Raw genomic sequence first — 21,171 nt, 5'->3', positions numbered from 1 at the left:
GTCCACTCTTGCTCTCAGTGCCTCAATAGACAAACTGAGTAGTATCACCTAATTTAAGAAAGAGCAGTTTGTTACAATGTGAAAATCTTGTTTCCAGTTGTTGCAATATTATTCAATATCTTGAAGTAAACCTGTTTGTATTTTGACATCAATGGATTGCCAATGTATTTATCCACCATTTCAGCTCTGTTCATGGTAGTTTCAGATTGCAAATTAGTCAAGCATTTTGAGGCATTTAAAAAGTCGATCAGCTTATCTTCATTTATTAAGTTTTCCACGTAAGCTATGCATTCTGTTACAACAATGCATCACTGGTTTTTTTCTGAAGAATGTTGAAAAACAGTTCAGTCTTTAAAAATATGTTTTGAAAAACAGGGAGAAAGAGAACAAAAACAAAGCCGCAGTTCAGAAGGCTATTTTTGAAAACATGGGCTTCTCTTGTAATCATTGCACTAGAGACTGAACTGTCAAGTATTTCACTGAAAACCTCAATTAGTGCCTGACATTTTTGTGAATGTCAAATATTATTCTGGCATTACAGTTCCATCTCGTTTTGTTGTTCGAATGAATTTATTTACCAACAGTACTGCCGAGAATTTCTATGCATTTGGAAGGGCGGTGGAAGAAAGAAGGAATACCCTGAAGTGTGGAAAAAAATCCTTACTGGTTTTATACAAGAACAGCTCTGCTGTTTCTGCCAGAACAGAAGCACCATCATGGGTTTGGGCAACCAGTTTGTCCTTCATGTCACAGTTCCAAAACATGCCGCTTGGTCCAGTGAACAAAGCAGCAGCAGATCTATTTTTGCTAACATCATGAAAATGTTCTTGAATGTCGTCAGTGGAGTCTGCTAGTCTCACAACATTAGAGCACTGCCTGATGTGTCTCTTGGTTCGTCCACAATGCAGGCATAAAATTAAGTTCTACACAAACCTGAATGTAAATTTTCAGAAATCTCCTCTTTATACATTCACTCACTTCACTTCATTCTGCATAGTTTTTGAAAACACCCCCCACTCTCCCCCCAAGAGGGACTCTTCTGTCTCCTCACGACCTCTGAAAGATAGCTCCTACTTACACAAAATACTTGCGGCATCAAACAGAATTTCCATGATGGCTCTCTTACCTTTCATTTGATTGGTTGTTACTGATTTTCATCAGACTGTGATGTTCATTAAGTAGCTCTGCAATATTAAATGCTTTTTTGGATATTTGTTTGTATGAGACAAAGCTACTTACATGACCTTCAGAAGAAGCAAGCCATGCTAAACCTCTAGACAGAGTCTTCAGATTGTGGAAACCTCATGGACATATAGTTTTTCTTGTGCTTAAAAGCAAACCTGACCAGCAGAATATTTTCCTTTTGTAGGGCTACTATATAACTACTTGTAGGGCTCATACCATGAACATAGGAACACACATTTTAAACTTAGAATTCTAAAGATGGTGAAGCACCACTGATAGACATCCTACCACAAAAATTTCACATTGTTCAGTTTCATATCTTGTTGAAAACAACAGTTCACAAGGATGTGATGGTGTTCTCACTCAAAAGTGTTACATCAGTATTCGTACAAGGTTGTGCTTCATCCATATTCATTGCACACAGGACAAATAACATAAAAGAAACCTAGAGAGGCGGCAGCACCACAGCTAAGTGTCTTCTGAGCCATGGAAGCGCTCAGCAATGACAACCTGTACCTCCTATTCTGTTCCTAGTAGTGATGTCATGGTCACCAAGGCAACTGAGTGTTTACTTGCAGCCTGGCACGTGCCCGGCCTCCTTGCCATATGCTTTGCGGCTCCATCTGCCTTAGGTTAGTTTTAAGCTTTCTCACTTTGATTTGCTCTCTAGTACTGGCAGTGTAGCGGAAATAACACAAGCTAACATTTTCCACACTCACTGACAAAAGTACATAAAAGTTTATTGTAAAAATAACTATTGCTGCTACAGAAGTGAGATGGTGTGGTCTCCCTTGTCTCCTCTTATAAAATGTAAAATTCCATTTATTCAGTTGTATATTGTAATACAGCATAACCCCTCTTTTACGTTTCTGGAATTAACATTTTCGGGCCATTTACAACTTTGTTTTTGCTCCCGTCAAATTTGCTGTGTCCATAATGTTAATACGCACCCAATTTTGCGTCAACGTATTTATAATTTTCCCAATGTGTACGGAAAAATATTTGTGGAGAAAAAACTGAAGTAAAATGACACTGGCATGGTGCTTGGCCACAAAGTAGTGTTTACCAAAATTACATGGGTAAGTTTCTTGACACCAGTTGCATTATTCAGCGGATTTGAACCGATAATTTGTAAAAGTTGGAACAATTCATGCGTATCTCATGCTGTTGCCTAGCTCTACCCGGAATGGTGGCTTATGGAAATAAGTAGATTTGTTCAAATACAGATATCATAAACGGATCCCATCCATATCCAAACTGTCTCTACTGCACATGCGCAGTTTCCTGATGTGACACCATTCATGGTAACTCCTTTGTCGAACTGTACTTAGTGTGTTTTGTCGTTTGTTCATGTGTAGTGCTAGGAACACCTTCATTCACTTTGCGTAGCTCAAATGTTTTAGGTTTAAACACAGCGCCAATTACATATTTTTTCATGCTGAGCAAAACTGTTTCGAAAATTTATTCTCATGGTCAAGTGCAGTATTTACGCATGTTTTTCACAGTGCCTGATAAACTCAAAAAGATTACTACAGTGCAAGAGATGCAGAAAAACACATATGCAAACATTACACAAAATAAATACATAAATATTTCCACTTGGCAACAAGAAAAACTTCTTGAAACATGTCATGGGAAGGATGAAAAAAATACATAAATGGTACAGTGTTTCATTATTTAAATAGTGAATGACAGTTGCAGGCTTTCCAAAAACATCGATTATGACGTATGAAATTGTGTCAAACATTCCTACCACCCAGACAGTTACTGGTATCAGTTCCATTTACATCAATGGTTTTTATCAATAAACAAGTCCCTGACATGTATTTTGATGCCTTTTATGTACAGATATCACACATAAAGTGAGAAAATGTAAGGGATTACCCAATACATAACTTTTACAGCTTAAAACGTTATTTCCCACATTTTCTAGAAGTCCCTTGAAAAGTGAGGTTTCACTGCAGTTGTGGTCTTCAACCCAAAGACCAGTTTATTGCAGCTTTTCACCTAGTTTATCCTGTTTGTAAGTACTGCAAGCTACATCCATTTGAAGCTGCTTTATTATACTATGCTGCTTAGGCCGGTATTATACTATCATATATCTTTGACAAAGATCTTTGGCGCGACACTTAAAAGGGATTTCACACTGTTGTCATACTTTGTCAAATTTCAAGATGGCAGACAACAACTTGTTATTATGCGCTGCAGTTGTTAGTACCACATTTGCACTGTTTGTGTATTTGGAAGAAAAGAGACAGGAAAAAAAGGAAACATACATCTACATCCATACTCTGCAAGCCACCTGACGGTGTGAGGCGGAGGGTACCTAGAGTACCTCTATCGGTTCTCCCTTTTATTCCTGTCTTGTATTGTTCGTGGAAAGAAGGATTGTCGGTATGCCTCTGTGTGGGCTCTAAGCTCTCTGATTTTATCCTCATGGTCTCTTCTCTAGATATACATAGGAGGGAGCAATATACTGCTTGACTCCTCGGTGAAGGTATGTTCTCGAAACTTCAACAAAAGCGTGTACCGAGCTACTGAGCGTTTCTCCTGCAGAGTCTTCCACTGGAGTTTATCTATCATCTCAGTAACGCCTTCATGATTACTAAATGCTCCTGTAACGAAGCGTGTTGCTCTCCGTTGGATCTTCTCTATCTCTTCTATCAACCCTATCTGGTACAGATCCCACACTGGTTAGCAGTATTCAAGCAGTGGGCGAACAAGTGTACTGTATTTCCTTAGGATTCTTCCAATGAATCTCAGTCTGGCATCGGCTTTACTGACGATCAACTTTATATGATCATTCCATTTTAAATCACTCCTAATGCGTACTCTAAGATAATTTATGGAATTAACTGCTTCCAGCTGCTGACCTGCTATATTGTAGCTAAATGATAAGGGATCTTTCTTTCTATGTACTTGCAGCACATTACACTTGTCTACATTGAGATTGAACTGACATTCCCTGCACCATGCATCAATTCGCTGCAGATCCTCCTGCATTTCAGTACAATTTTCCACTGTTACAACCTCTCGATATACCACAGCATCACCCCCAAAAAGCCTCAGCGAACTTCCGATGTTATCCAGAAGGTCATTTACGTATATTGTGAATAGCAACGGTCCTACGACACTCCCCTGTGGCACACGTGAAATCACCCTTACTTCGGAAGACTTCTCTCCACTGAGAATGACATGCCGAGTTCTGTTATCTAGGAACTCTTCAATCTAATCACACAATTGGTCTGATAGTCCATATGCTCTTACTTTGTTCATCAAACGACTGTGGGGAACTGTATCAAATGCCTTGCGGTAGTCAAGAAACACGGCATCTACCTGGGAACCCATGTTTATGGCCGTCTGAGTCTCGTGGACGAATAGCGCGAGCTGGGTTTCACACGATTGTCTTTTTTGAAACCCATGCTCATTCCTACAGAGTAGATTTCTACTCTCCAGAAAAGACATTATACTGGAACATAATATGTGTCCCAAAATTCTACAACTGATTGACGTTAGAGATATAGGTCTATAGTTCTGCACGTCTGTTCGACGTCCCTTCTTGAAAATGGAGATGACCTGTGCCCTTTTCCAATTCTTTGGAACGCTACGCTCTTCTAGAGACCCAAGGTACACCGCTGCCAGAAGGGGGGCAAGTTCCTTCGCGTACTCTGTGCAAAATCGAACTGGTATCCCATCAGGTCCAGCGGCCTTTCCTCTTTTGAGCGATTTTAATTGTTTCTCTATCCCTCTGTCGTCTATTTCGATATCAACCATTTTGTCATCTGTGCGACAATCTAGAGAAGGAACTACAGTGCAGTCTTCCTCTGTGAAACAGCTTTGGAAAAAGACATTTAGTATTTCGGCCTTTAGTCTGTTGTCCTCTGTTTCAGTACCATTTTGGTCACAGAGTGTCTGGACATTTTGTTTTGATCCACCTACCGCTTTGACATAAGACCAAAATTTCTTAGGATTTTCTGCCAAGTCAGTACATAGAACTTTGCTTTCAAATTCACTGAACGCCTCTCGCATAGCCCTCCTCACACTACATTTCGCTTCGTGTAATTTTTGTTTGTCTGCAAGGCTTTGGCTATGTTTATGTTTGCTGCGAAGTTCCCTTTGCTTCCACAGCAGTATTCTAACTCTGCTGTTGTACCATGGTCGCTCTTTTCCATCTCTTACAATCTTGCTTGGCACATACTCATCTAACGCATATTGTATGATGGTTTTGAACTTTGGCCACTGATCCTCAACACTATCTGTACTTGAGACAAAACTTTTGTGTTGAGCCGTCAGGTACTCTGAAATCTGCTTTTTGTCACTTTTGCTAAACAGAAAAATCTTCCTACCTTTTTTAATATTTCTATTTACGGCTGAAATCATTGATGCAGTAACTGCTTTATGATCGCTAATTTCCTATTCTGCGTTAACTGTTTCAAATAGTTCAGATCTGTTTGTCACCAGAAGGTCTAATATGTTATCACCACGAGTCGGTTCTCTGATCAAGGTAGTTTTCAGATAAAGTACTTAAAAAAAAATTTCACTGGATTCTTTGTCCCTGCCACCCGTTATAAACGTTTGAGTCTCTCAGTCTATATCCTGCAAATTAAAATCTCCACCCGGAACTATAACATGGTGGGGAAATCTACTCGAAATATTTTCCAAATTTTCCTTCAGGTGCTCTGCCACAACAGTTGCTGAGCCAGGGGGCCTATAGAAACATCCAATTACCATGTTTGAGCCTGCTTTAACTGTGACCTTCACCCAAATTATTTCAAATTTCGGATCTCCGTCAATTTCCTTTGATACTATTGCACTTTTTATCGCTACAAACACGCCTCTCCCTTCCTGTCCAGCCTGTCTCTGGGGTATACATTCCAATCTGAGTTTAGAATTTCATTACTGTTTACATCTGGTTTCAGCCAACTTTCTGTCCCTAGTACTATGTGGGCATTGTGACCGTTTATTAATGAGAGCAGTTCTGGGACCTTTCTATAGACACTCCTGCAGTTTACTATTACCACATTAATATGGTTATTCCCTGTTGCATTTTGCCTACCACCACCTTGCCACATCTCAGGAGGCGTCTTGTCGGGCCTAGGGAGGGAATTCTCTAACCTAAAAAACCCACATGTGCACTCCATACGTACTCCGCTACCCTTGTAACCGCTTCCTGCGTGTAGTGCACGCCTGACCTATTCAGGGGGACCCTACATTTCTCCACCCAATAGCAGAGGTCGAGAAATTTGCACCCCAGATCTCCACAGAATTGTCTGAGCTTCTGGTTTAAGCCTTCCACTTGGCTCCACACCAGAGGACCGCGATCGGTTCTGGGAATGATACTACAAATAGCTCACATTCCACCCTGCGAGCGAGGCTTTCCGCCTTCACCAACCGCCTGTATGAACTGAGGATGACCTATGAACCCAGATGGCAGGAGTCATTGGTGCTGACATGAGCAACAATTTGCAACCAGTGCTCTCTATCGCTGCCGGCAGGGCCTCCTCCACATCTCAGACGAGATCCCCCGGCAAGCAGACAGAGTGAACACTGGCCTTCTTCCCCGACCTTTCCGCTATTTCCCTAAGGGGCTCCATCACTCGCCTAACGTTGGAGCTCCCAATCACTAATAAACCCCTCCTCCTGTGTGCCTGCTCGGACCTTGCTGAAGGAGTGGCCACATGTCCACTCACAGGCAGAGCAGGCGATGCCCCACGGCCAGCCTCCACATTGACCCTCAGCCTCATGCGCCACGAGCGCCGCTGACCCCACCACTCCCCTTGGGGAGAGGGTGCCCCAACCACGCCCGGTACTCGCAAAGATGTCTCGACAGCAGGGACCGTGGGTGAAGCATGTAACACCTGGGGTGTACCATGCGACACACCTGACTCCCCACTGCCGCTACACTCCGAGGCAGCAGTCTGAAGACGGCTGACCGCGGCCATCAACACGTTCAGCTGTTCGCGGACAGCAGTCACACATCCTATCCGTCCTAAGAAATCAATTTACTGTAGAGAGTTAATTGACTTTTAACTAGAATACAAATTCATTAAAGGTGGCTGATAGCTGACTAAACTGTCGTTACTAGACACCTCTTGTTGAGAACAATGAAAGTAGCACTACCTGTCTCTGGACTGTATTCAAAACAAACACTAGCACTACTGACACTATGGCTGACTAAAGGGACTCTCTCTGACTGTATTCAAAACAAACACGAAATCTATGGAACAGTTACTAGCACTCGAAAATTAAAGCTTTGTAAAAGCAAAAACACGCGGAAGAAGAAGTGACAAGCAAGAAAAGTACAGTTAATACTTAAATTAACGTAGCTCGCTGCACAGCAGATGTGACGCAGATGGCAGTTACGACGACACTGACACTTGGATGAAGCCATAGGCATTACATCGAGATGATAAAAGCATTCATCAAAATTTGTTACTACAGCTGTGGATGGAGAAAAATTGTGTCACGAAATTTTAACCCTGGGTAGCTGATGCCAGTAGGAACCAAAATTACTAATTTTGTATAGGTCGACAACACAGCATTTTTAAACTAGGGAAACTTCGCACCACATGCTCCGATTGGTCATGGGATTGCCCTGTTGGTGTTTGTCGATTGACAAGCAGTGCTATGGTGGTTGGTAAGCACATGTCGAATAGGTCTTGCTGTTTGTCTCCACCTCATGTCAGAGGCATTCACACATAAGCTTTGCTTCGGAGCGCGCGCGCACACACACACACACACACACACACACACACACACACACACACACACACACACCACCTGTGATTTAATCATACAGTAAGCATGGCGGCACAGTATTCATTTGAGGAACAACGAGATATGGTTTTTGTTTATGGACTAGCTGACAGTAATGTGCACGAAGCTTGATGGTTGTATGAGAACAGTACCCACCAAGACACCACCCACACCCGCAAACTTTTACAGCAATTCACCGGTGACCTGGCGAAACAAGCATGTTAGTGGGATATCCCGGTGATGCTGGAAGACCTCCAATACGACAGGATGCTGCATTTGAAGAGACTGTTCTCGAGCACTTCGAGGAAGCACCTACGACAAGTACTCGAGTGTTTGGACATGACATAGGCCCACTCATCAGTTAGTCTGGGAGGTTTTGAGTGATAACAGCCAGCATCCATTTAGTTTCCACCCTGTTTAAGACCTAAATCCTGTGGCAGACTATGAACACAGACTAATGTTTTGCCGGTGGTTTCTGCGACGTGTTGAATGAGATCCTGACTTCCCTGCCATTGTGTTGTTTACCAACAACTGCACCTTCCATCCAGATGGCCTTTACAACAGTCGAAATGTTCATTACTGGGAAAGGGGAAATCCTCACACGTCACGGAGAAATCCTCACGTCACATACTTCCACAGACACCAGGAACGATTTTCGCTCAACATTTGGGCAGGCATTGTGAGTGATCATCTGATTGGGCCGGTCCGTCTACCTCCTTGACTTACCTTCACTTTTTGCAAGAAACTCTACCTGGCCTACTGGAAGATGTTCCCCTGGACATACAGCTATGCATGTGGTTGCAGCGTGATGGGGCGCCTGCACACAACAGTCGTGCTGAGCGCGGATATTTAAATGAATTTTTCGATGGCTGGATAATTGGCAGAGGTGCTTGTAGGACATGGCCCCTGCGACCATCAGACCTCACACCACCGGACTTTTTCCTGTGGGGATTCTTCAATTCTAAAGTGTGTGTCATTTATGACGGCAGCCGAGTTTAGATTCGTTCTGCGCATTTGACGTCACAAAACACAGTCAGCCAATGAACAGAGAACGACGTTGCCAGAGCTCGACTGCAATGCAGAGCACGGACGAGTGTCTTCAGTTTTACAAACTTTCAGTCATAAAATAAAGTAATTGAACGAAAGCAGTGCCTTGATAGCATACTTTCTTTTATAGAAAGTTTGGAAAAAGCATTCTTTATACCAATTGCTTCATATTCTATTAATTAATTAATTAAACCAAACGAGCAATAAGCCTCCTAATTCAGGCGATAGAAAGGAAAGGTACATGTATCATTCTAACTAACCGGCTTTTTCGCAATAAAGAACAGCGGTAATTGTTTATTTCCTATTGTACTTCGACGGAACGCGAGTAATTCATAGTCATACCAACAGTGTTTGTCAGTATTTTGCGTAATATTTTAAAGTCGTCCAGGACATGAATTGAACGACAAGCAGCGGTAGCGTAGTGGTTGAAGTGTATGGCTGCTAAGTGAAAGGTTCCGAGTTCAAACCTTGCTTAATGCTTAAAATTTTCTTTGTTTAAAAACAATATCGAAGTGTCTTACTTGATGAATTTTATTCGTTTGAATGTAATTTTTTGAAATTTCTAGTGGCAACTAAAATCGACCATACAGAAAGTATAAGCTATGGACTTTTACCTCTGTAAACTCTTCAAAATTTCGTGCAATGGTTCACTACATCTAATGCTGCACAATAACTGCATTGAACTTCGAAACAAAATTAAGTCATTTATGGGGGGAAGATATCAGTCATGAAGATGGGTAAAAATCAAATTTTTGCGCCAAATAGTTTTTGTGAAATCGAATGATAAAGAGTGTCAAAGCAGTCGAAACACCATGTGTCTGAACAGGCGAGCAGTGCAATGATGACAAAATCGCGCACATCGCAGAATGCGGGGAGCACGTCTCTGTAGCAGCGAAAGGGTTAATGCGGCCATATTGGCTTTATTTCATAAACTGCGCGCTCCCCCCTAAGCATAAGTTTGTGAACTATATACTATGGCGCTGCTTCTCTTGGCGCGTACAACTGGCAACGCAGCAATCTCCCGCGTCTGGGCGGGCATGCGCAAACCGCCTAGATAAAAGAATTGAACTATAATTCACCTACCCCGACGCAAAGCACCTAGAAACGAAGAGGAATTAATGGATTGCATTCAACATGCTGCCAATCACTTCAAGGCAATGCCAGGAATCTTTGAAAGCGTTCAGCAAAACACTGTTCAACGTTACCAAGCCTGTGTCGTGTCAGAGGGTTGCCAGTTTGAGCATCTGCCTTAAGTAAACAATGACCTGCCTACAAAAAAGGCCCTCTTCAGGGCTGACAGTTTGTAAAATGATTTCTATACGTGAACTAACAGCTGTTGACGAGTTTGTTCCTGGTACGTTTTACCATGAAAATACAATGGATGTGCTGGGACCCTGGTGGATCCCCCCCCCCCCCCCCCCCATGCCCCCAAAGTGGAAGGCTGGCACACTTCCACCGTGCATGCAGGCCACCTTTGATACATCGCAATCTCCAGCAGGCTGAGCATTCGCAGTTATGCGTTGTCCAGAGCATCCGGCAAAAGGGCAATCTCGCGGCCACTTGGAACACATGGTGCCAAGTTTCCTTAGTTTAACAATTGTGCGTTGTCAACCCAAAAAACATTAGTAATTTTGGTTGCTACTGGCATCAGCTATCTAGGGTTAAAGTTCCATGACAATTTTTCTCAGCCTTGTATATAAAATTAGTTACGAATGCATGAGAATGTGTTCAGTATTTGCTCAGTAAAGTGCCTTCTCATATTACAAAACAGAATACTCTCTTGAGAATTGCTATATGTGCAGAAGACAGGCAAACTGTGACACTGCGATTTCTTGATACAGGAGAGAGCTACTCTATTTTACAACACAGCACTCAAATATCACATTGCACGTTAACTAAAATAATTCAATAAACGTGTGATGTGATTTATAACGCACTGAAGAGGGAATATGTGCAATAAGAACTATTTTTATTTTTGAATAATTTAATTACTGAAATGTGTTCCAACAACTACACAATTAATAAAAAGTATGAAACAGATTAAGCACTTTTTAACTTGTGGCATCCAGAGTTTAAAAATAGACAAAGTAGAATGCAAGCTAGGAAAGAATTTTTCATTTTAGAGTGTGACCAAATTCTCTATTCTGGCTTACTGAAAAGCTTCTGGATGTTTCCACATGTAGAGGAGGACAGCTGTAGCGGTGACTGTAGACATGAAGTTGCTTGCAGCATATTCCACATACCCATCGACATACAATTAATAAGCATGCTCCAAGCGGTTACATTTCACATTGCAGTGAACAGAAGGCGAATGACTTTTATGATCAAATCTGCGGCGAGGCTCTACATTTGATCACATTTCTTTGACAACAGGTGAGGTTTGACAAAGTTCGTAGTATACCATCAAATTTCTTTCACATAAATATTTGACATATCAACTTCGACAATGAAATACATTATTGTAATGCCGACCTTACTCCCAGATCCCCTTGATGTCTCGCGGGATGTGACCTACCAACGAATCCTTTCTTCTAGTCAAGTTGTGCCACAGATTTCTTTTTACCCCAGTTTCATTATATACTTCAATCATTTGCTATTCAATCTACCCAGCCATTTTTGAACATTATTTGGCAGCAACACATTTTAAAAACTTCTAGTCTCTTCTTCTCTTAAACTGCTTACGATCTATGTTTGACTTCTATACAAAGCTACCCTTCAGACAAATACTTTCAGAAGATAGTTACTAACATTTATATTTATATATGATGTAAAGAAATTTCTCTTTTTAGGAAACACTTTTCTTCTTAGAGTCTGTCAACTTTTTGCTATCCATACAGTGCTGATGACCACGCTGTTTAGCGCCCGAAAACCTCAAACCTCTCTCTCTCTCTCTCTCTCTATCCATACAGCAAAACACAGTGACTACTTGTGGTGTCTTCATTTCCAAATAGAATTCTATCAGCCTCCCCTAATTTGACCACATTCCACTACCCCTGTGTTACACTTGTTGATATTCATCTTATAACCTCTTTCCAAAACCTATCCATTTCATTCATACACTCTACCAAGACCTTCGCTGCCTGAAAGAATTGCTACGTCATAGCAAACCTTTTTATTACTTCTCCCTCAACTTTAATTCCCTCTCCAAATTTCTCCTTGATTTCCTTTACTGCTTGCTCAGTGTAGAGATTGAACAACATTGGGGAGAGACTACCATCCTGTCTCAGTCCCTTCTAAACTATTGCTGTCCTTTTATGCTCATAAACTCTTATAACTGAGTCTGCTTTATGTGTAAGTTAACTTTTTGCTCCTTATATTTCACTAATACTACGTCAATAATTTCGAAGAGTACATTTCAGGAAACACTGCCAAAAGCTTTCTAAGTCCACAAATGCTATAAACAGTTTTATCTTTCTTAAATCTGTCTTCCAAGATAAGCCATACAATCAATAGTGACTAAAGTGTTCTTACATTTCCCTGAAACACCAACTGATCTTGCAGAGGTTGGCTTCTCTTAGTTCTTTTATTTTGTAATCACAACTTATTAAACTGACGGTTCAGTAAAATTAGCAGGTGCAACCTAAATGTCATTAACACATTAATGTGACCACTTCCTATGCTCGATGACAATGTGCAACAACCACTCACAGGCAGCAGGTGGCAGCACCACCAGAGGAGGGTATATAATGTGTCTAGGGGGAAGGGAAAACAGTGCAGGTGTTGTACTGTGAAGACAGAGCAATTTATTTGATTCTAAAAAGGCATCATCACTGGCTTTCGGGCAAAGGGTGGAAGCACTTACAAAACTGTTAAGTCTGTGAACTGTTCACTTGCTGCAGTGGCTAAAGTATATTGTGCTTGGTAAAATGGCACTATCCAAACCCGGCACCAAGTAAAATGTGGTCAACATGGACCATAGATGACAGGGGTGAACGTCAACTACAATGGGCGAATAGACAGGCAACTGATAACCGACTGACTGCCCAGAGGGTACCAACAGTATCTCTTCAACGAGCGTACAGCAAATGTTGCTGCATGTGGGCTTTCACAGAAGGCACCTTGTTCATGCGCCTATGCAACAGCTGTTCACTCTGATGAAGGCTGGAATTTTCAAGCCAATACCTCAACTGCAAGTCCACTGGGTGGCCTTTTCAGATAAAACTTTTTATGTTCTGTCAGACAGATGGCCATCCTTGCCACAATTATCAGAAGGGTCCAGTCCAGTGGGCATTCCCTGGGTTATCTCACCATTCTGGAAGGCACAATGGATCAACATAAGTTGCATCTATCCTTGGGAACCATGTCCACTCCTGCTTGTAATTTGTTTTTCCTCGGCACAACGGCATCTACCAGTTGGACAATGCAATATGTCACAGCTCGCAGTTTACGTGCGTGGTTCGAAAAGCATGAGGATGAGTTTATTGTACTTCACTGGCTACTAAAAAAACTGGCAGAGAATCTGTAGGACCACCTTGATTGGGCTGTTTCCACCACAGATCCTTAATAGAGAAACCTCATACAGCTACCCATGGCACTGAAGTCAGCATGGCTTCACATCCCTGCTGATACCTACCAAAACCTCATATACACAATTCCTGCATATCTCACAATGTTCTGCACTGCGAACTGTGATCTTTCATGCTTTTGACATGTGGTCACATTCCTTAATGTGGACCAGACAGAGTATAATACCCAAAACAATAGTTTGTGAAAGATGCTTTAAATAAAGATAATTGTTCTGTTGAATTTATTGTCTTCCCCCTCCCCCAAAAAGAGAGCTTCTAACAAACTCTCAATTACGGTGAGGTACACGCTGGGGAAAAAAAAAAAGAAAAAAAAAAGAAAAAAAAAATAATGGACACTGTTGTTTTCCCCCCCTTCACCTTTAAACTATGATTACAAGTGCAGTCATTATATTTGACACCACAGATAAATTGTTTTTCTATTCCGTTCTTTATTAGCTCTTTCCTCTCTCGCCTTGGAGACAGTTGCAAATTAGGCAGGCAATTTATGTGCCCTAGGTTTTTCCTTCTTAGCAACACTTAAGAGCGGCCAGCAGCAGAAACTGTAAAAAAAACACTTGTGACGACATCGCAAAAACATCTCACTTCAACAACAAAATGCAAACAAATACAGCTAAAAAAAAAAGAACAGTTTTTTATTCAAAGTAAATTTACTGTGGTAAAAGATATGCAGGATGTGAAAAAAATAAAATGCATTAAAATTTATCAAGAAATGCAGTCTAAAAGAAGCATTGGAACAAAATACTATAGTTCTAACCAATAGTAAATTTTGAAAAACTTTTAAGTTTGTCAATAACACAAATACTAGTGGTTTGTTTGGAACAGTTCTGGAGACAATAACTTCTTTTTTAAGAATTAGCATTGTCTTTTAACAAACAATCAACGAAGGAACTCAGAACACTGAAAACAAAGACATAAATTTGACGTGTCAAAATCAACAAGACAAAACAGGAAGAACAATTTCATCTTGTGTATCAATACTGAACCACAATTTGAACAAAAACGAATGAATTATTGTCAATTATATAGCATGGATTTTTATATTAATAACTCTGTGCTTGTCAAATTCTGCATTTATAAAACCTAATTTCTTTACCAAACAGTGCCATGACATGGAAGCAATGGCAATAACTGAAATTCTTCCAATCCTCTGTAACAAATCTTTTATGTATATTACTGTACAAAAAGGTTATTCTGAAATCAACTATCAACGGCATTTAGTAATCTCACATGTATCAGCACTTCAAAAGTCATACAAAACAATTTACACACAAGATGCCCACAATATTCTCCACAAACACAGGAACATGACACAATTATCTGTTACGACCTGGAATGTGTGATTTTCCCATAACATCATTATAAAAAAATTCTTGTATCAAAAATGACATTCTCACAGCATAAAACCTTTCAGAAGATCCTGTAACAGTTAATAAACTTCAAGAAACACTTGGTTTCAAGAATCCTGAATGCATATGGAAGAACACAGTTCACGGTCATTTATATGTCTCTCGTTATTTGCTGGAATCTTCATTTCATCATCATAGGAGTCACATTCCGTATTAGCATCATCACTTGAGGTTTGCAGTTCAGACAGTGTTGTTGACGACTTTGGTTTGCGGACTATATAACCAGACCGAGGAAAAGGTTTCAGGACTACACCCAACTTCCCACTTCTGGGACGGGCAGCGCGGTGCAGTGCTACAGATGATAAACTGAGCACCTTCCTAGATAAGGAGAAGGAAACAGTGAATTAATGTTCATGATTAAATTTATTGTGTATTTTTGGCATGCAGCTTATGAAACCACTGACAATAATGGACTTTTCTTAACTTTACCAACATTACAATGCTAAGACTTACTTTTCTTATTTTACGACTGTATCATCCCTATAACAAAGTGGACATTACAAAAAAAGAAGGAAAAACATCTTGTCCAAATTTTGTTACAAAGACACATTCTTATGTTAGGTCAGCCAGGTTACTGTCGGTAAGCTCTTCTTCGATGTTTAGTATCTGATGTACTTACATTGGATGTAACGTTATGTGTGAAATTAGAGTCACTGTAAATACAGTGTAGCTCCCTTGATATATTCCTGGATTTAATCTTTCCCCACAGTTTACAACATTTTTAATCGGTCCCTTCAAATTTCCTGTGTTAACAAAGCTAATTTGCATCCGCTTTTGCATTATCACAATTACACATTTCAGGCGGTAAACATTTCATGAAACATTAATGTGGAGAAACAATCAAAGTTGTGCAACTGACGTAAAATGTTGCTGGTAAGGTCATGTTTACAAAGATTATGCAATTAATTTTCTTGAGCTGTTCATTCCTTACTTCTCAAGCACAAGAAATTGTTAAAAGTCAGAATAATTCATGCCAGTAGTGCCCGACATCCTAACACAGTTAACTTCACAATAACTATCTGGTGTGTAGAGTAGTTACGATACTGAATGAAGTGATGGGTTGGGCTGAACTTCAGTATGATGATGATGATAATTGGTTTGTGGGGCCCTCTACTGCGTGAGTATCAGCACCCGTACAAATTCCCAATCTTAGCTCAGTCCAAACTCACCACATTCATGAACGATGATGAAATGATGAGGACAACACAAACACCCAGTCATCTTGAGGCAGGTGAAAATACCTGACCCGTGCTCAGGAAGAGACAACACAACCGCAAGACCACGCGCTGCAGACCTTCAGTATGAGTCCAAATGGATAGAAAGTGGACAACAATAAATGATAGCAATGGTATTGCCCCTTATGGATAACATACAAAATAGTTTCAAACAATGATATATGAAAACATTAACTTTGATCTGCAGGAGGGCATTATCAAGTGATGTATGGAATACGTTTTCTTTTTTCAGAATACATAGTGGGCTTCAAGGTGATGCTTAGGTTGCATCGAATAGTGAGCTTTAAACAGCTATGAGTGAAATATGTAACAACCATATTTAAATACAATCATAACTTTTAAACACATTTGGCACTTCTTTTGGAATGCTTACACCCTGGTTTCTAAGGTGTTGGTTTAGACGGGACTTGACAGTACAGTTAAAATTTAGCTGCACAATTTGTTCTGAATTATGTCCAATAGAAGTATATTTCATTATGATGCCATCTGTCTACATAAAGTTAATGAGGTAAGGTCATTTATGGAAAACAGTTCTCTCATTCGGTCTGCCACCTTATTCAATCACCCAACATCACCTTTTGCCATGTCAATCACGTTTTTAGCAATTTTCTTAAAAAAAATTAGCAATTGAAGTAGCCAGTTTTATGATCTGAAGTTTAATATACTTCTTGTTTATAGTTTGATGCCATATGCATGTTTATGACATACATTTAGATCTTGTAATTGCTTTCTGACCCCTATTAAAATGTTAATATAGACATCAAAGCTTTCATTTTTATTTATGAACTATACAACCAGATACAAGAAAACAGACAAATTATAATTCTGGATTTTTTGGTAAGGAAAGTATTAACTAAGAATGTTTTTATGAAAAGTAAAACTTCTGTAATACCAACTGATTCACATTTAAGATCAGTACGCTACAATCAAATTAATAATTGCTGTTATAAGAGGTATGTACAGGATGGTTATAACAACACTTTTGCTACTTGAGAGGGCTCCATTGAAAAATTAGTAATCTTAGGACAATGAAACTATGTAGAAATATTTGTAACAACATGTGGAAGAGAAATAACAAATAAACCACTGATAAAAAACAAAACACAATTTTATTTCCATAAGAGAGAGAGAGAGTAACATTTGCTACCTGCATGCCATGTTTACATTCCTGGTTACAAATGTTGCTCAATGTGATGACCATCTGTATCCACGACAGCCCTGAACCACAGTACAGATACCATTTCATTTCACAATTGTTTGTGGCACTTTTTGAACAGTGGATCATAGAACATTCAGCTGTTGTGACACAGCTTGTGCACTGCTTGAATCTCACATACTGCATCCAGCATTTTCCGCCATGGCACCAGTAACTTTTTCAACAATTTGTGGCAAAACTGGCCATCGACATTTCCCAAGAACAGTTTCCAACTCACCAGTTAATTCGAACTTCAGACCTACGTTGGATTTTGAAGGCCATGTCATCCTCAGCTGACAGACATCACTAACTGCAGATAGAGAGGGGCATGTGGTCAGCACACTGCTCTTCTGGTTGTTGTCAGTTTTCTTGACCGGATCTGCTACTTCTTCAATCAAGTTGCTCCTCAACTGGTCTTGTAAGGGCAGAATGCACCATAATTGGCAAGAGTACTCAGCAGACATGGATGGTTATCCATACAGGGCCTACCGAAGGCCAACAACGCTTAACTTTGGTACTCTGACAGGAACTGTTGTTATCTCTCTGACAAGACACAATCAATGCCTTCACTATGCGATACCAATGGTAATATTGCCGATGACAGAGCAAGTAAAGCAGAGTCGCTAAACACAGCTTATCGAAATTCCCTCTCCAAAGGTGATAAAGCTTGCAGAATTTGAATCAAGAACAGCTACCAACATGAGTAACTTAGAAATAGATATTCTTGGTGTAGCAAAGCAACTTAAATCATTTTGTAAAGGCAAATCTTCACGTCCAGACAGTATACATATTTGATTCCTTTCAGAATACACTGAAATAATAGCCCCATACTTAGCAATCATATGCAACTGCTCACTTGACAATAGATCCGTACCTAAACATTGGAAAGTTGGACAGGTCTCATCAATACTTAAGAAAGGAAACAGGAGCATTCCAATGAATTAATGATTTCAATTTGTAGTAGTATTTGGGAATGTATACTATGTTCAAACATCATGAATTACCTCCAAAGAAATCGTCTACTGACAGATAGCACAAATTCAAAAAATATCATTCTTGTGAAGCACAACTAGCTCTTTAATTGCACAAAGTGGTAAGTGCTATTGAACGGGATCTCAAATTGATTTCATATGTCTAGATTTCCAAATGACTTTAGACACTGTATCACGATACTTCAGATCAAATTACATGACTACAGAGTATCATCTCAGTTGTGCTATTGGATTCATGATATCCTATCAGAAAGATCACAGTTCATAGTAACTGACAGAAAATTATCGAATAAAATTTTAAGTGATATCTGGTGTTCCCCAAATAAGTGTTAAAGGTCATCTGTGGTTTCTAATTTAAGTGAATGACTTAGGGGGGAACCTGAGCAGCCCTCTTAGATTGTTTGCAAGACGATTCTGTCATTTACTGTCTCGTAAAGTCATCACAAGAATATATAAGGTGCAAAAAATAGCAATTGTCTATCAATAATGACAAGTGTGAAATCATCCAGATGAGTGCAAAAAGAAGATTGTTAAATTTCGATTCCACGATAAATCATGCAAATTTAAAGGCTGTCAATTTGACTAAGTACCTAGAAATTACAATTATGAACAACTTAAGTTGGAACGATCATATGGATAGTGTTGTGGAGAAATTAAATCAAAGACTGTGTTTTATTGGCAGAATGCTTAGGTCTACTAAAGAGACTGTAAACTATGCTTGTCTGCCCTCGGCTAGAAAGTTGCTGTGCAGTACAGGATTCTTACCATATAGGATTGACGGAAGACATGGAAAAGTCCAAAAAAGGGCAGCTTGTTTTGTATTATCGCAAAACATAGGGGGGAGAGTCATGAATAATCTAAGTGATTTGGGTGGCAATCATTAAAACAAAGGTGTTTTCCACAGTGCTGAAATCTTTTCATGAAATTTCAGTCACTTCCACAGTGCTGAAATCTTTTCATGAAATTTCAGTCACCAATTTCCTCCTTTGGATGCAAAAATATTTTATTGCTGCCAACCTACATAGGGAGAAATGATCATTGTAATAAAATAAATCAGAGTTCATACTGAAAGAGTTAAGTGTTCATTTTTCTCACATTCTCAGAGAGTGGAACCACAGAGTAGTAGTCTGATGATAGTTCGAAGAACCCTCTACCAGGCACTTAAGTGTGATTTTTCAGTGGAACACACTGCCTCCAAAGTTGGCATTTCCACAGGATCTGTGCACACAATCCTGCATGAAGACCTGAAACCTTGAAAAACACTGCCATGTGTGCTCCTTCACCATGGCAACACACCAGCTCATCGGGTGAACCAGATGCTGCATTTTCTTCATGACAGTAACTTTGAAATGATTTCTCATGCTCCCTACTTACCTAAACTAGCTCTAGTGACTTTTGGCCCTGGCCAACAATGAAAGACATTCACTTGAGCGCACATTCACTAGTCGTGCTGCTACTTCATCAGAGATTTTCCAGTGGTCAAATCAGGCTCCTAGACAAGAGTTTTCTTCTGGCTAGTGTCAGCAGCAATTTGTCATTACCATTAACAACTAAAATGAGAAGCTAGCTGTCAAGGTTCTAGCATTTCACAGCAATTTTTTTGCTTATCTGGAAAATTATGGAAGGAGGCACTGGTGAACCATACAAATACTCTTTGTCTCCTAGCTGTCATGCTACACAGTAGCATGATATATTCACAGAGGTCTGTCTAGTACAACAGCTGTGCTCATGTATTGAATATAACATAAAAACTACAACTGTACGCTTCCTGTATTTCTACTCAAGAATCACTTTCGAGCAATTTAACTCTCTTCAGCACCCCAAAATGCATGTATGAGCGCGCGCGCGCGCGTGTGTGTGTGTGTGTGTGTGTGTGTGTGTGTGTGTGTGTGTGTTCACCATTCTCCAAGCCTCATTCTCATTCTCATTCTCTGCTTCCTTTCTCCTCTCACCCGCCTACATCAGCCAGGAGAGAGAGAGAGAGAGAGAGAGAGAGAGAGAGAGTGAGAGAGAGGTGCGTGTGCGTGTGTGTGTGTGTGTGTGTGTGTGTGTGTGTGTGTGTGTGTGTGTGTAAGCACCATTCTGGAAATTTAAATGATAGTGTGTCAGCAATTGCCACTTTCATGATATGATTTTTTTTATTTGTTATACCAAACTGACAAGCACATTTGAACTTTTATAGCTTTTTGTGTTACCTTCTATTCTTCCCAATCACTCTAAACACATTTAGTGTGTTTCTTCTTCCATTGTTATATCTATTCTGTAGCTTGCCATGAGCTTCTTAACAAATTTGTTATTATAATTATAAATTTCACTCTATTGTGACACATTTTTTATATATCCTGAACCGCTTTAAGCCACCATGAGCTTCTGCTAGCCAATAGTTCCTATTTTTCTACTGGTAAAGCTAAGTTCAGAATTTTATTTGTGAGGCTGTTGCTATTCATTCTTTGTGATCACAAAACTGTAATTGTTAGTTACTGACTGTATCCGCCATATTTTCAGAAACTTGATAAATTTCCTTTGATTTCTACTTTATACAAATTCAATTTTCACATTTTGGTGATAGGATTTTTTCTACATAATTTATCTTTCTTGCTTCTCAATGTGTTTGATTCAAGAGCTGACACAAATGATTTTAGTTTCAAATGCTTAAAATCCTTCTGCTGTAACAACTATGTTACGTCATAGCTTTGCCTATCTCAAGTTAGTTTGTGTGCTTTTTGTAATTTGCAATTCTTTCTTTGTTAGTGTCTTTATTTTGCCAGCCTGGTTCAATAATCTTACCTAAATATCTAAGTCTTCCAGTAAGTCCACTTGGAAAACTTT

At 39.9% G+C, this 21,171-nt stretch overlaps 1 protein-coding gene across 4 annotated transcripts in view; it reads right to left on the bottom strand.

The window, feature by feature from the left end:
* Positions 1–14,152: 14,152 nt before the first annotated feature.
* The window catches only part of LOC126162655 (tubulin monoglutamylase TTLL4-like), a 246,392-nt gene continuing 239,373 nt past the window's right edge, over positions 14,153–21,171 (bottom strand). For all 4 annotated transcript variants that reach the window (XM_049919293.1, XM_049919296.1, XM_049919294.1 and 1 more), the window contains exon 18: positions 14,153–15,238. In XM_049919293.1, the coding sequence (XP_049775250.1) occupies positions 14,968–15,238 (271 nt within the window). In that variant the 3' untranslated portion in view covers positions 14,153–14,967. The remainder of the gene's footprint in view (positions 15,239–21,171) is intronic.

Source organism: Schistocerca cancellata, chromosome 2 (assembly GCF_023864275.1).
Source record: "Schistocerca cancellata isolate TAMUIC-IGC-003103 chromosome 2, iqSchCanc2.1, whole genome shotgun sequence".
NCBI classification, from domain to species: domain Eukaryota; kingdom Metazoa; phylum Arthropoda; class Insecta; order Orthoptera; family Acrididae; genus Schistocerca; species Schistocerca cancellata.
This window is presented reverse-complemented; position numbering and strand designations above follow the sequence as displayed.